This window comes from Hemibagrus wyckioides, linkage group LG14 (assembly GCF_019097595.1).
Source record: "Hemibagrus wyckioides isolate EC202008001 linkage group LG14, SWU_Hwy_1.0, whole genome shotgun sequence".
NCBI lineage: Eukaryota > Metazoa > Chordata > Actinopteri > Siluriformes > Bagridae > Hemibagrus > Hemibagrus wyckioides.
The window spans coordinates 5,668,248-5,682,500 of NC_080723.1; the positions used below are offsets into that span (position 1 = coordinate 5,668,248).

The following is a 14,253-nucleotide window of genomic DNA, read 5'->3' on the forward strand; positions in this document are numbered from 1 at the left end:
CGTACTGTTTCCGGGTGGCTGGCAGGAATCCCACCATCTCCATGGCTAGCTGGAGTCTCTCGAAGTCGTGCTTCAGATCCTCTCCTTCCACTGTGAAGCAGTCCTGAAAAGGTTTTCATCGTCAGAACAGCTTTCGAAAATTCGCTGCAAAAGCTTTCGCATGCTTTTTCTCTCACACTGCAGTTGACATGCTTAGCTATTAATATGCTTACCAACGTTACTAAACCTCTTTAATTAAATCTCTTTAATAATTAACAGCAGAAATATAATATATTGAAATACGATTATATATTACATCTAGCACTGAGACAGTAATCAAGTTCTTCATCCAGAGTTGATGGTGAGAACATTTCTGGAATAAATCCACCCATAAATCGACACCAGCGCAGTGATGCAGATTATGTTTTTCAGGTTCTACAATGTTACCGTGTGTATGCACACACTGCGTGCTGCATGAAATCATGACTTACAGCATGCACGCATGTTTTTTTTCCCCTCTTACTGCTTGTTTTATTGCTTGCCCAGCTCATCATTATTACATACCAGGGCTTCTGTTAAACCGTCGGCTCTATGAGTGAGGTCCAGGAAGCTCTTTACACCTCATCAAAACCCACTCATTTTTTTCCCCTTTCCAAAGGCCCGACCATGTGCCACAGAGGAAAAAAGCCAGTTCTCGAAGTTTGTATGCTCTTGTTCCAATTAAAATGCTGACTTGCTGCTTTTTATCAGCCAACTGACAATATTTGATACATTAAAACACACTGGAAAAACAAAGTCTATGTGGCTGGCAGAAGGCGCTGGAGCTACAGGCCAAACACCAAAACCCTAACACCAGTGTATCGAAAAAGAAAGCCGCCCTGCTGGCTAGTTTGGTGCTTTGTGCGTGTTTTTTTTTATACTTCCCAAAGATTTAAAAAAATCTACAAAGAAGCTGCCAGACAAATTCATTAAGCAACCTAATCTGGTTCACAGATAAGCATGGATCTCAAAAATACACAGGTATTCATATACACTGATCAGGCATAATATTTTGACCACCTGCCTAATATTGTGCTGCTCCCCCTTTTGCTGCCAAATCAGCACTGAAAGGTGTATTCTGACCCCTTTCTATCTGAACCAGTACTGAACTTCTTCAGCAATTTGAGCAACAGTAGCTCGTCTGTTGGATCGGATCACACGGGCCAGCCTTCGCTCCACATGTGCATCAGTGAGCCTTGGCCGCCCATGACCCTGTCGCTGGTTCACCACTGTTCCTTCCTTGGACCTCTTTTGATAGATACTGACCACTGCAGACCGGGAACACTCCACCATAGCTGCAGTTTTGGAGATGCTCTGATCCAGTGGTCTAGCCATCACAACTTGGCCCTTGTCAAACTCGCAAAAATCCTTACGCTTGCCCATTTTTCCTGCTTCTAACACATCAACTTTGAGGACAAAATGTTCACTTGCTGCCTAATATATCCCACCCACTAACAGGTGCCATGATAAATCAGTGTTATTCACTTCACCTCTCAGTGCTCAGAATGTTATGCCTGATCGGTGTATAATGCACATCTACTTATTCTCGCATAAGAAAATAAGTTAGATGCCCCGGGAGAAGAAACGTGATGTTAAGTAAGCAGTCTGAAATGTACAGCACTCACAGACAGAGACTGGCTATTACAACAATAGTGGCACAATTGTTGCAATGCCTTCTGCAAAGATAACAGTGAAGCAGCCGTACACAAATAAATATGTGCTGATGTGCAAAAGAGACCCCACAGAGAACAGCACAGAGAAAAACAGGCAATAAAACACAGCCAGAGCCTGCCACTGCACACACACACACACACACACACACCCACACACACACACAAGTAACCGAAGCAACAAAAAAAAAAAAGAAAGAAAGAAAGAAAAGGAGGTAGCATTATGGAAGCATTGTTCACATCCGGCACAAACAGGTTATACACACATTCAGACAATACTGACCAGCTCGCTCTCATAGTAATTTTCCCAGTGTAGTCTGTGCACTTTCTTTGTCATCTGGAAGCAAGTTACAAGGAGTTAGGAAGTACAGAAAACCACTCCCTCTCTCAATAATACACACAGACGGTAAACTGTACACAAAGTGCTAACGAGACACAAGCTGTGATGAATAAGAGCGGACAAAAATATAAACAAACATCCAAGTAATTCATAGGTGATGTTTACACACACTCCTTTACAGACTGATGAACATGGACTCATCCGTGAAATTAGCACATTTTCAATAGCTGTCAGTTTAATGCGTAGAAACATGCTGCCACAGCGGTATGGAAGAAAGGGTTGAAGTTTCAGACACACTCGGCTCAGACGCGCCGTCAGTGCAGAGATAGAAAGGGATGCGGCACTGAGAACAGCTCGGTACTGGGTAAGCACGGAGTTGCCAATCATGACGAGGAAGGCAGAAAGCCCGCCCCTTCTCGCGTTGGTTCTGCCCCATGCTTCCAATCATGACTATCACCATGGCAACAGAGGCACCCGGCAACATGGAGAGTCATCATGTTCTTTGTGTGAGAAGGATCATAGGGTGTGTGCACGGGAGTGACAAACATATGGGAAATAAATGAGCTTTGTGCTTCTGTGAATGATGAAATAAAGAAAACTAGTCTGCTTTGTTTTATTCGTGCATGTATAGTACTTGGTGTAGTATATAAGCACAGTGTAGGTCTGAGTGCTTTCTACTTTAGTGGAATATTTTCACATAGAAAGAAAAAAAGGATAATGTTCTCGATCTGCGAGCAAGACGCTTTGAGGAGAAGAGAGAAAGACAGGCCGAGCCTCACCTGGTTGAGGTAATGATACTCGTCTGGTTTCAGCAGGTGGAAGGCTTTTCTCTCCTCATCACTTGCTCCCGCCAAAAGGTAATAAAACACATGGTAGTTCCTGTTGATAGAGAAAAAACTGGTGTATCGAAAAGAGAAATTTCAATTAAAAAAATACACCGTACTTCACTGGAGCGAGACAGAGAGCCCTCACTCATAAGCTTGCATTATGTTAACATATTTAAAGCATAAATAACCAATATGATCAAAAGTGGACACCTGACCGTCACATCCAAAAACGCTTGCTGAACATCCCATTCGAAATGTAGTCGCCTCTTTGAGATATTTGAGGGGATCTGTGATCATTCAGCAACAAGAGCATTAGTGAGATCAGACAATGATGTTAGGTGAGGAGGTCTGGGGTGCAGTCAGTGTTCCAGTTCGTCCTAAAGGTGTTCTGTGGGGTTGAGGTCAGGGCTCTGTGCAGGACACTCAAGTTCTTCCACATACATAGAGGAAAAAACTTGGGCCTCTTAATTCCAGTGAAAAAGAAGCATCTAGAGACAACTATGTGCTTCCTATTTCCAGGAAGCGAGTCAGGTGATGGTCAGGTGTCCACATGGTTATGTCCATATAATGTACATATTTACAACTATGGCCGAACTCGTACCCAGTGCGACTTACAGAAGAGCTCTATCAGTGAATACATCAATAGACAATGAACTCATTAACTACACCCTACTATACCTCAATACTAAAAATATAAACACTATGTACCTGTAAATAATCAACTGTTACAGATTAAGATCTTGTTGCATATCTCAACATTAAAGTCTGTAAAATTATAACCATCTACAAAAACCTGGCCACCTGCAGAGCATGCATAGTTAAACTCTTACAAACAGACACTGGCACTGATATAAACAGAACTGGCAAGCTGGCTCTTAGATCACAAGACTTCTTTTCTGGGAATATGAAACAAGTGAACAGCTTTATAATAGATGCCAGGTCTTTGGAGTTCAATCAGGTCCAGTTGGGTTTGTGGGTGATGTTAACGTTTCCCTCACAGGAAAGAAACATGGAGGTCTGTAGCACATATACATGAGCCTGAGGACTCATCACAGATTACTGAAACCCTGCTGATAACAGGCAAGAAGCTTGTAACTGAATACAAATGCACTACTCGGATTAAAGAGATACAAATATAGATACGCACACTGGTTTTGTTCCCTTCATTGATTTGTCTACCAGTTATCCGTGGACTCCGGCTGACTCCAGACCCAGGCTGTGTGATGCTTTTGGTTTAACTTTCCCTTTCTAAAACATCCTCATGTCTTCTGAGCAGACCACACGCTGTGCACAGCCCAGCACATCACTGCTGGGGTCTCCGCATTTAATTGAATTCATTTAAAACTTGTCAACTGTATGATTATTAAGAGAGAATCGCATGGCAACTAAAATTAAATTGTTTTTAAATACTGTGATGATTAAAAACAACAAGAATAGTGGTGGGGTTCACATTGAATTTTTAAACAGATGAGAATACTGATGGCCAGTATCTGCAACCAGCCCATAAATAAATAAATAAATAAATAAATAAATAAATAAATAAATAAATAAATAAAGGACGGACTGGGTATCAGAGAAAGCATATCGGATATCTGATGTAAGAAATGGCAAAAACTGGACATGTGTACTGTGATGTAAATATGATTAAATCCACAACTGTGTTTCATATCTGCACAAATACATTTCATTTAACTTATTGTATCCTATATTTGTGTGTGTGAATAAACATTCGCTCTCCTTACAGGACGTTTCAACAGAGAAAATGTATGCTTTTCCACGGTTTTGTTTTTTCATAAATATACACCGACCTGGCATAACATTATGACCAGTCATGCACTGTGTATTCTGACGCCTTTCTATCAGAACCAGCATGAAATACTTCAGCAGTTTGAGCAACAGTAGCTCGTCTGTTGGAACGGACCACATGGGCCAGCTTTCGCTCCCCACGTACATCTGTAAGCCTTGGCCGCCCATGACCCTGTCGCTGGTTCACCACTGTTCCTTCCTTGGACCACTTTTGACAGATACTGACCACTGCAGACCGGGAACACCCCACAAGAGATGCTCTGATCCAGTGGTCTAGCCATCACAACTTGGCCCGTCATCAAACTCACTCAAAATACTTACGTTTGCCAATTTTTCCTGCTTCTAACACATCAACTTTGAGGATAAAATGTTCACTTGCTGCCTAATATATCCCACCCAACAGGTGCCATGATGAGGAGATCATCAGTGTTATTCACTTCACCCTCTCAGTGCTCATGGCTGATGAGTGTATACATATATTATATATGGAATCAATAAAGTCATCTATCCATCCATCCATCCATCCATCCATCCATCCATCCATAATACTCGACTGTTTTTTCCTTTCTTCTGTTATTTTATGGCATTTATCATTGATTATTATTTGTATTGCTTATTAAAGTTGCAGTATAAATGATTTTGATGTGAAAAAGTTTAACTGTGAAGAAATTAAAAACAGTAGATTTTAAAGGGAAAAAAAACATTAGTAAGTTTCAGTACTGGTGTCAGAAGAGAGAGAGTGGTGTTTTATCCTGTCTACAGAATACAGATATCTGGATCCGTGAACAGATAGAGAGAGACAGCGGCACTGCACTGAGATCTTACCTCTCATTGTGCTCCTGATACACCAGTCTGGATTTCTCTAGGAGATATTTCTCCACATAGGCTCTGAAACATAAATGTGAGCATGTCATGAGCACTTGCAAGAAATCTGCTTTTGAATTAGGAAAAGGAATGAGTTTTATAGTAAGGAGATGAGACACATGCTGTGTGCTGGCTTACCCTCTGACTGTGCCGCTTTCCTGATAGTTCACTTGGATAAACTTGCCGAAGCGGCTGGAGTTGTTGTTGTGGGCTGTTTTAGCGTTCCCGAACGCCTGAGGGGGGAAAAAAGGATACAGGTGTTTTAGAAAAGAAAATAATTGGAACACCAAAAGGAAGAGCGAGCAGTGGCAAGGCACGGAGTTCACTGACCACACAGCTCTCATGACACATGACTATTTCAATTCAACTCAATTTATTTGTATAACACTTAAGCATTATAAGAAAAAATTATAAAGTTAATATTTATCTCTAAAATTTATCCCCAATGAGCAAGCCTGAAGAGCTGAAGATGTTGAGGTTCTCTTTGGGAGTGACACGGTTGGACAGGATTAGGAACGAGTACATCAGAGGGATGTTTAGGGGACAAAGTTAGGGAGACCAGATTAAGATGGTTTGGACATGTTCAGAGGAGGGAGAGTGAGTATACTGGTAGGAGAATGTTGGACATGGAGCTGCCAGGCAGGAGGCAAAGAGGAAAGCCAAAGAGGAGGTATATGGATGTAATAAATGAGGATATGAAGCTAGTGGGTGCAAGAGGATGCAGAAGATAGGGATAGGTGGAGAAAGATGAATCGATGTGGCGACCTCTGAAGGGAAAAGCCGAAAGAAGTAGTTCAATGTTCTCTAGGCACCGTCTCCTGCACTGACAGGAAGCTCTGGCGTTCACATCCAGCTCGTTTCACTTAACGCTTTATAGTGTAGAGGCCTTTCTACAACACTCGCATCATTACTGCTCTGCTTATTCTGGAGCTCATGCAGAAACGCACATGCCTCATCATGACTTGCCCGCCTCTGGAACCATTCAAAAACTTTTCGAAAGAATTCTTCACAAATCAACTAAAGCATTTTAAAAGTATACCAACTGAAGGACAAAAACAGACCCCAGATGCAGCATTTGTAAAGTTTATTATACAATTAGGTCTGGATGTTAGCTTAGCTGCTATTCCGGTGCTTTCCATCATTCCGTGCAGGAAAAGCGTCTGTATGCAAGCTGCTTAAAGGTACCGCAGGTAGAATAAGAAGGAAACACCGAGGTGAGACCATGGAGCAGAGGTTACTTTTGTGAAAACACACTGAACTCCATGCATGAGCTCTCCAGCGAGGAAAGGAGAAATTAATAGTAGGCCATGTGTGAACTTGAACATGGCTATGAAACTCTCAAGAAGGTTCCTGAGGCCCGGAGGCCGCTGGGAGCCATCACTACAAGAGCGGTAGGTTAAAACCACCCCGTTGTGTAGCGCTGTAGTGTAGCGCTGTAGTGTAGCGTGTGCTCTTGTTGAGTTCTGGTATGTTAAACTGTCCATCTGGGACTTAAAAAGCCAGACAGTCAGTCAGAGAAAGAGAATGCCATTAAAAAGAAAAAAGAAAGAAAGAAAAAAACCATGCTTATTTCTTACACAGTACTATCAGAAGTTGATGTGGTGAGCACACTGCTGTATTTTTACTAAAGTGGAGAGTCATTTTTCCTGAGTAAAGCGTTCTGCAGTGTTAAACATATTCAATAGCTCTACATAGTGCTAGAGATCCTGTAACAGCATGCAGCGAGTAATGAGAGTGGATTGTGGTCTGGCCAACAGGCGTTTTACACACTGTTACATGCTGTTAATATGTACGCGAACACAGAAAAGCACAATTTCACACCCTCCCGCTCTGACAGGGTAAACGCTTGTCTAATTCCGGCTCCACCAGGGTTTAGCGATGGCTCAGAGCAACAGACAGCCGATTGGCACTGACTTCCTGCTGCTTACTTTCTCTCGTAGAGAACCATTTCTGTTCGATTCAATTTCATTTGCATAGCGCTTTTAACTATGGACATTGTCACAAAGCAGCTTTACAGAAATACAGAAGGGACAAGCAAGGATTTATAGCAAGGATTTTTGGAGGCTTGTCCTCTTAGCTTCGACACAATGAGTTAAGTAGTCTTTGTCACATACACATTACATGATGCAGCACCCCTGGAGCACAAGCCCAAGGGCCCAATGGTTGCAGCTTGATGGTGATGGGGCTTGACCCTTCATCTACTGATCAACAACCCAGAGCCTTAACCACTTCTATTTTCTTCTCTTTTTCCTGTATTGAGTCCATGGTTCACAATGAAACCAAAACCTTAAATATTCAGCACGATCCAAAACAAGCAGGAAAGAACACTCAAGGGGAAGATTCACAAGGACAGCACAAAATAGGTCAGAGACACAGTGAGTCACCCTAATGCTCCAGAAATGATGGTCTCAGATTAATTCCAGCGCTGGCCCATAAGTTATTCAAAGGAGTGGAAATATGCAGGGTGATTTGCACAGACCGAGTCGCTCTCTCTCCCTACGGGCAGGACACAGCGGCAGTGCGTGAGCGGCTCAAGGACGTTTAAAAGGCGAGGATGCCAGCTAGAGGGCTAGCTCTCTGTCCTGCTTTCACACACACACACACAGCTTCAGTTCTGGCATCCTTCACATCCACCATGCGGATATCGTAATAACCGAACAGCCAGAATCAGAACAAGTAATAAAAACACTGGAGTATGCATCATTTCTCATTTAAGTGGCTCGCTCTGATTACAGAGCCGTTACGTAAAACTTCATAAAGCTTAAATCCTCAGCTTCCGCTCTTGGCCATGGATGTTATTACCCTGACGGAGTCTCTTGGCTTTTGCAGTAAGTGTAGGGTATGTAGGATGTGGTTTGGGGGCATGCTTTGGAAGAACAGGTGCATGTGCAGCAGATTTATGGAGTTTGATTAGACTTGTGTTCAGTTTGGCAGATTTCCAGTATCAGTGTAACACTTTACTATGGTTTCTTTCCATCTTTTTATTTTTTCCTGGGGGCACTGCAGAATATATGATTATGATATGACGCGTGGAACTTCTGACAGAAATGGTAGCACAGTGTTTTACTGGGTTGCTCCGATGGCAGTGGATGTCGTGATTTGTGTGTTAAACTAATCCTGTTTGTCGCTTCAGGTGGGAATATATTAAAATGTCATTACGAAAGCCCAGGAACAACATATCCTGGCAAAATGTAATTTGTGGCTTGAAGATGAGAGCTACATACACAGATCTAAAGTCAAGCCAGACTAGCAGAGCTCGGATAATGTTGCTACTATTAGCCTTTATCCTTAATTTACTGCCACTTTGAGGTTCTGGCTCTACGTCAGCTTCTAAGTACACAAAATCATTTCTCTCATGGTTAAGGAATACAGACCGACTTTATTACTGTGAAAGCACTGGTAAGCCTCCAAGCTCTTCAAATTACTCATTCAAATTGCTCATTGTCATAAGCAACTGAATCAACAAAATAGCGACATCTTCTCATTCCTCTATTAAGGGAGTGGCGGATATGCTGATGTCCTTTATAAGCTCTGTCAGAGTGTGATTCCTCATCTTACGAAAGGTACGTCTGCGTCGTAACGGGAGTTATGGGGTGAAGGAAGAAGCTGGATAAAGAGCTCTGGCTTTCAGGAGTTTCCCCCTTTTATCCTTGTAGTACAGGTTGTGTACGTGTGCAGCTATATTAGTTGTGAAATCAGGTAGCAGTCCCAATTACCGTCCACCGCAGGAGTACTCTGATTTCATCCGAAACCTATTCATTGTATTATTCTGTAATGGTCATGGATTATCCAGTCAAAACACTGAAAGCTGTGTATCTGAACCCTAATGGGTTAAAAGTGCCTATTGCTTCAGTCTGTTATTTTTTTTGTGTGTAGTAGTTACAACTAAAGAGTGCAGCTCAGCTTTAGCTTCTTGTCTTGCCCAAGATCATGTTTACTCTGAAGGGAGGTCTCAAGGAAGGAACTGATGCAATACCGGGGCCTCATTTTCTTTCCCGCTCCCTTCTGAGCTGAAACAAATTCCAGAGTCACCACTGTCTCACATCACTGACCTCCCTGGCTTGTGATTTTGATCAGAATGTCTCAGAGATCTCCTCGAGCAGTCCTTCCTGCTGCATTCCACAGGCCAACAATAGTGCTAGTGTTTCCTGTGCGCAAGTAAACGCAGACACACTGAGAGCAACAGAGAGAGATTGAGAGAGAGAGAGAGAGAGAGAGAGATTGAATGCGTAGGACACACACTCTTGCTTCAGTAAGCCACTTCAAAGGCCAGAGATAAGTACAAAGTTTTTTATCCTCTTTCCCCTTTTCGCTTAAGAAGGCTAGACAGGGGACTGGGGCTGAAGTTGAGAAGACTGTGTGCAGCGGTACGGGAGGCAGCTGCCAAGCTCAGTGAGTGGCGTTATGTAATAAACAAAGGTGGCCAAGCTCTGAATACAATGGCCTACCTGTGCCACGCACTGCACAGAAGCTCAGGGTTCTCCCGGATCAAGCGTCTCAAAGGCCTGGTGTTGGATCGGCTTTCTCTCAGTTCCTAATAAACATGATTATACTGAAGGCAGAGCTGATCCCAAAACTACTTACTGGAAGATCTGGAGGTGCCTGAGCTCTTAATCATATTTTCTACAGACACACTAATGAAAAGAGCAAAACACTTCTAATTTACAAAAGGGAAGTGGGATTCTGCATCAAAGGCTGTAAAGTCCATCTAGGATGGCCTAATGACCCAGCGAAATGAAAATCCTGCCTGAAACCATTTTATATCCCATACTGTATTCAAAAAATAATGTTAAAAATCAACAATATAATGTCTTTTATCCTTTGAATCCTAACATAAAATAACCCACAAATGGTCAAGTCCATTTTATTTTACAGTACTTCGATTTTGACAAATTTTTTTGTCTCGACATCACAGGGTTTATTATTATGTGCTAGTAGGGACTTTTGTGGGACTTTTTGTTGTTGCTATATTCTGCATATTAAACAGGATGTTGTGGTGTATCATATCAGTAGTAAACAACACCTTAGCGTGTTGTACCTCGAATTCAAAACCCAGCACCAGTAAGATGCCTCTGTTGGGCACTTGAGCAAAGCTGTTAACCCACAGCTGCACAGATGTATACATGAGATAAACGTAAATCACTCGAGATAACAGTGTCAAGCAAATGCTGTAAATGTAGAGGTGGATAAAAATTACATTTGTATAAAATCCCTTCTGGTTCCACATGGTCACTCTAATTACTGTTAATCTACTGCAGGTTAAATTACTTAAACACATCTGACAGACTGATTACCATCACAATGATTTGGAAATTGGTCGATTTGACACTTGACAGAAAGTCTTTTTTTTTTTTTTTTTCAGCTCTTCAGCACTTTCAGCTGAATATTTTTGGTGGTAGAAATTTCATCCCTAAAATCCAGTAGTGGTCTAAACCTATATCAAAATCCAGTAGTGATCTAAACCTATATCAAATTCCAATAGTGCCCATTGTGCTGTACAAATAAATTGAGCTGAACTGATTTGGACTAAGCAATATGGAAATGAAAGGAAAATGAAAGGTGAAATGAACTTCTGGAAACTCAGCACTCACTGTGACCGGTTCCCACATTCTCTGGCCGTTTCATGAATATCACATGACTTAATCACCAACATCGCCCTTGTGCTCTCGGTTGCTTTCCCGAGGCTATAATGAGGGAAAACAGATCGTAGAGGATGTCAGAAGCTTGGAGCCAAACCCTGACTCGAACCAGGAACCTGTCGAAAAAGCACCTGTGCTTTGTCTGTCTCGGCTGTGTTACAAACACGAGAACAACACGGCACAGCACTTCGCCTGTGCGCTACCTCAGATCAGTTTCCTTTTATAGTTCACTCGGAGACGAGAATAAAACACAGCGAGCGTACGTACGCGTCTTTGACTGATAAAGTGCTGCAAGGAAATAAAGTGGTTGTCTATAAAATGGCCTGCAGAGCGCCGAGGTGTGTGTTAGTGCAAGGTTTTAAGGTAATGAACAGACTGTTGTGGTTAGACACAACAGGAAGCTTCTGGTCATGGCTCTAAAGGGGTCCAGCTGCTGCGGTGAGATAGGTGAAGGCGAGGAAGCAGTTTCGATAAGAATGGCTCGAGTGAAAATGAAGTGGAGTGCACGGGAGTAACGGCACGAATACGCCGACATTTCAAGAGACGAGGACAGAAAGTCAAACCTGCTCGGCGCCACAGCAGGTAGAATTAAAACGGATTATAATCTCTTAGAAACTGTGGCCAAATTCATTACAGCTCGCTGCACGCTGCAGCGACGTGCGACTGACAGCCCGCCAACACACACATCACACAACAGGATCGATTATTCTCTGTGAAGATCCCAAACCCCGTGAAAGCTACGGTGCTACTACAGCACTCAGCAGGCAGGATGAACGGCTCTTCCACGCTTCGCTTTTCTCTCGGTTTCTGATCGACCGAGTCTCATTCGCTATTCGCACGCACGCACAAACATCTGGTTCCAATCGGGCTTCAGGAAGGCTTCTTGATGGCTTCTCACCATCTCACCATCTCCTGATGGCCTGTCAGCATGGGCAGAGGTGAACAAGAAACACACGTTGTGGTTCGGGGATGTGATGGATTTGGGTTTGCGGTTACAGTTTGTTTGCTTGAGTAGGTTCAGAGATCTGGGCTAATAACTGAGATGGAGAAGGAGTAGGGTGCTGAGCTCGCATTTTCAAGCTTGAAAAATCAAAAAGTATTGGCACCAGGCCAACAGATACAGATGCGCACAGATATACACACACACACACACACACACACACACACACACACACACATACCCTGAAGCTAGAAATGTTAAACTAAATATATAACACTTGTAGATACACAAGCGCTGAGGGATTTATTTCGGGGGTTTTCCCCCCCACAGTGGATCTGTGGAAGGTGAAAGGGGAAGAAATGTGCTTTACTCATCTTTAGAAGATCTTTAAAAAACTAATAACTTCAGCGTGTCAGTCTCCGGCCGTTTGGATCGCATTGCCTGCTTTTGGTTAAACCTGTGATAATAAACAAGGATTGAGGAAGATTACTCTATCACTCTCTTAACAACAACACCTAGAACTCCTTTATAAGATGGATTTTTGCGAGAAATAGATTTACATATAAACGTGTGTGTGTGTGTGTGTGTGTATAGCACATGTGAGGAATATTGTAACACTCTCGACCGCACTGTTATAGGAGAATAAAACACACCGTGGGTGTGATGTTGCACGGAACATAAGCAGAGTGGGTTATTTTTGTACAACAGCCTGACCTGGAGTGTGTTATGTGGAGCATCTTGAACAAACAGCCACTTGCCAACGATTACGCTGTTTAATTTATTAATAAAGGAAAGGTCACATGATTTAAGGGTTTTAAAGTTATTTAATGTTGTGGGATGTCAGAGAGACAAAGTAGTTACTGCTCTCACATTATAGCTACAATAAACACTCATTCCCTCAACAGTTTCTCTCTCTGTCTGTCTCTCTCTCTCAGTCTCACTCTCTCTCAGTCTCACTCTCTCTCAGTCTCTTGCAGTCTCACACTGTCTCTCGGTCTCACACACCCATTCAGTATCAGTCTCACTCTCTTTTTCTCTCTCCCTCTCTCAGTCTCATTCTCTCTCTCTGTCTCAGAGTCTCTCTCTCTCACTCTGTCTCACACTACCCTCTCAGTGTCAGTCGCACTCTCTCTGTCTCAGTCTAACTCTTAGTCTCACTCTCTGTCTCTCTCCCTCTCTCTCAGTCTCACTCTCTCTCTATCACTCAGTCTCTCTCTCTAGTATAAAATAATATTTTTTTCTTTTTTTTTTTTTTAAATGTATTGTAAATTATATTACAAAATAGACAAAAATAAAAATGCAAAAAATTTATATGATTGTAACATTTGGAAATATTGGGGAAAAAAACCAAAAAACCCTCCAACCAATCAGATCAGAGTGTTCCACCATGCTGTTACATCAGTATGTCTGTTGACAAGAATACGCCTACATGTGTACAGTACGCGATTTATCACGTAATGGTGTACAAGAAAAGAAATTGCGTCAGCAAAGATTGACGCTGATTGCATCCCTCACACACAAGGAGCTGCGAGAGAAGGAATGAAGTGATGAAGTGAAGCGTTTATGAACTGCTGACAGATTTCAAGGTGATACGCAAGTTCAGCAGCCAAAGCTGGAGAAGAGGTGAGCGCAGGCAGGGTGTAAAGTAGGCCGTGTGTGTGTGTGTGTGTGTGTGTGTGTGTGTGTGTGTGTGTGTGAGAGAGAGATTCTGCTGACAGCATGTGGGGCCGATTCGCACCAGGCAAAGAGAACAAATCAGCATCTAATTACAACAGCCAGAGCTGCAATGCAGTGCCAAGCAAAATCACACCATGACACTGGGACAAAAGCCTCATCAGTGTGTGTGTGAACATGTGTGTAAAAGATATTTTTAACTTATTCCACAGTAAGATAGTAATATAGTATGCTTATGTTTCAGCATGATGCAGCATATCCCTCATAGACGAAAAAGCACTCTGCTGAGCGGCTTTCACTGCTGCAATGCAGATGAACCTCGGCGTCTGACTCTAAACCTTCCTCTCTCTTCAAACGTCTGTATTGTTATGCAGTTTATCGTTCGCATCATGAACGTGAAGTGAAAAAGACCCGACCCACATTTCTGTCTGCAATCAACTGTCATGACTGGAGGTGCAGGGAGACACGAGTGCAG

General features: G+C 42.6%; 1 protein-coding gene across 6 annotated transcripts in view; it reads right to left on the reverse strand.

The window, feature by feature from the left end:
• The window catches only part of myo9ab (myosin IXAb), a 93,740-nt gene that overhangs the window by 33,114 nt on the left and 46,373 nt on the right, over nt 1-14,253 (reverse strand). For 5 of the 6 annotated variants that reach the window (XM_058407745.1, XM_058407746.1, XM_058407747.1 and 2 more), the window contains 5 exons: nt 5,664-5,758; nt 5,487-5,549; nt 2,808-2,907; nt 1,972-2,025; nt 6-103 (listed from right to left, as the gene is read on the reverse strand). In XM_058407745.1, the coding sequence (XP_058263728.1) occupies nt 6-103; nt 1,972-2,025; nt 2,808-2,907; nt 5,487-5,549; nt 5,664-5,758 (410 nt within the window). Of the gene's footprint in view, nt 1-5; nt 104-1,971; nt 2,026-2,807; nt 2,908-5,486; nt 5,550-5,663; nt 5,759-11,116; nt 11,414-14,253 lie in introns of those variants that run through there. The other variant, XM_058407748.1, reaches the window with a different exon arrangement.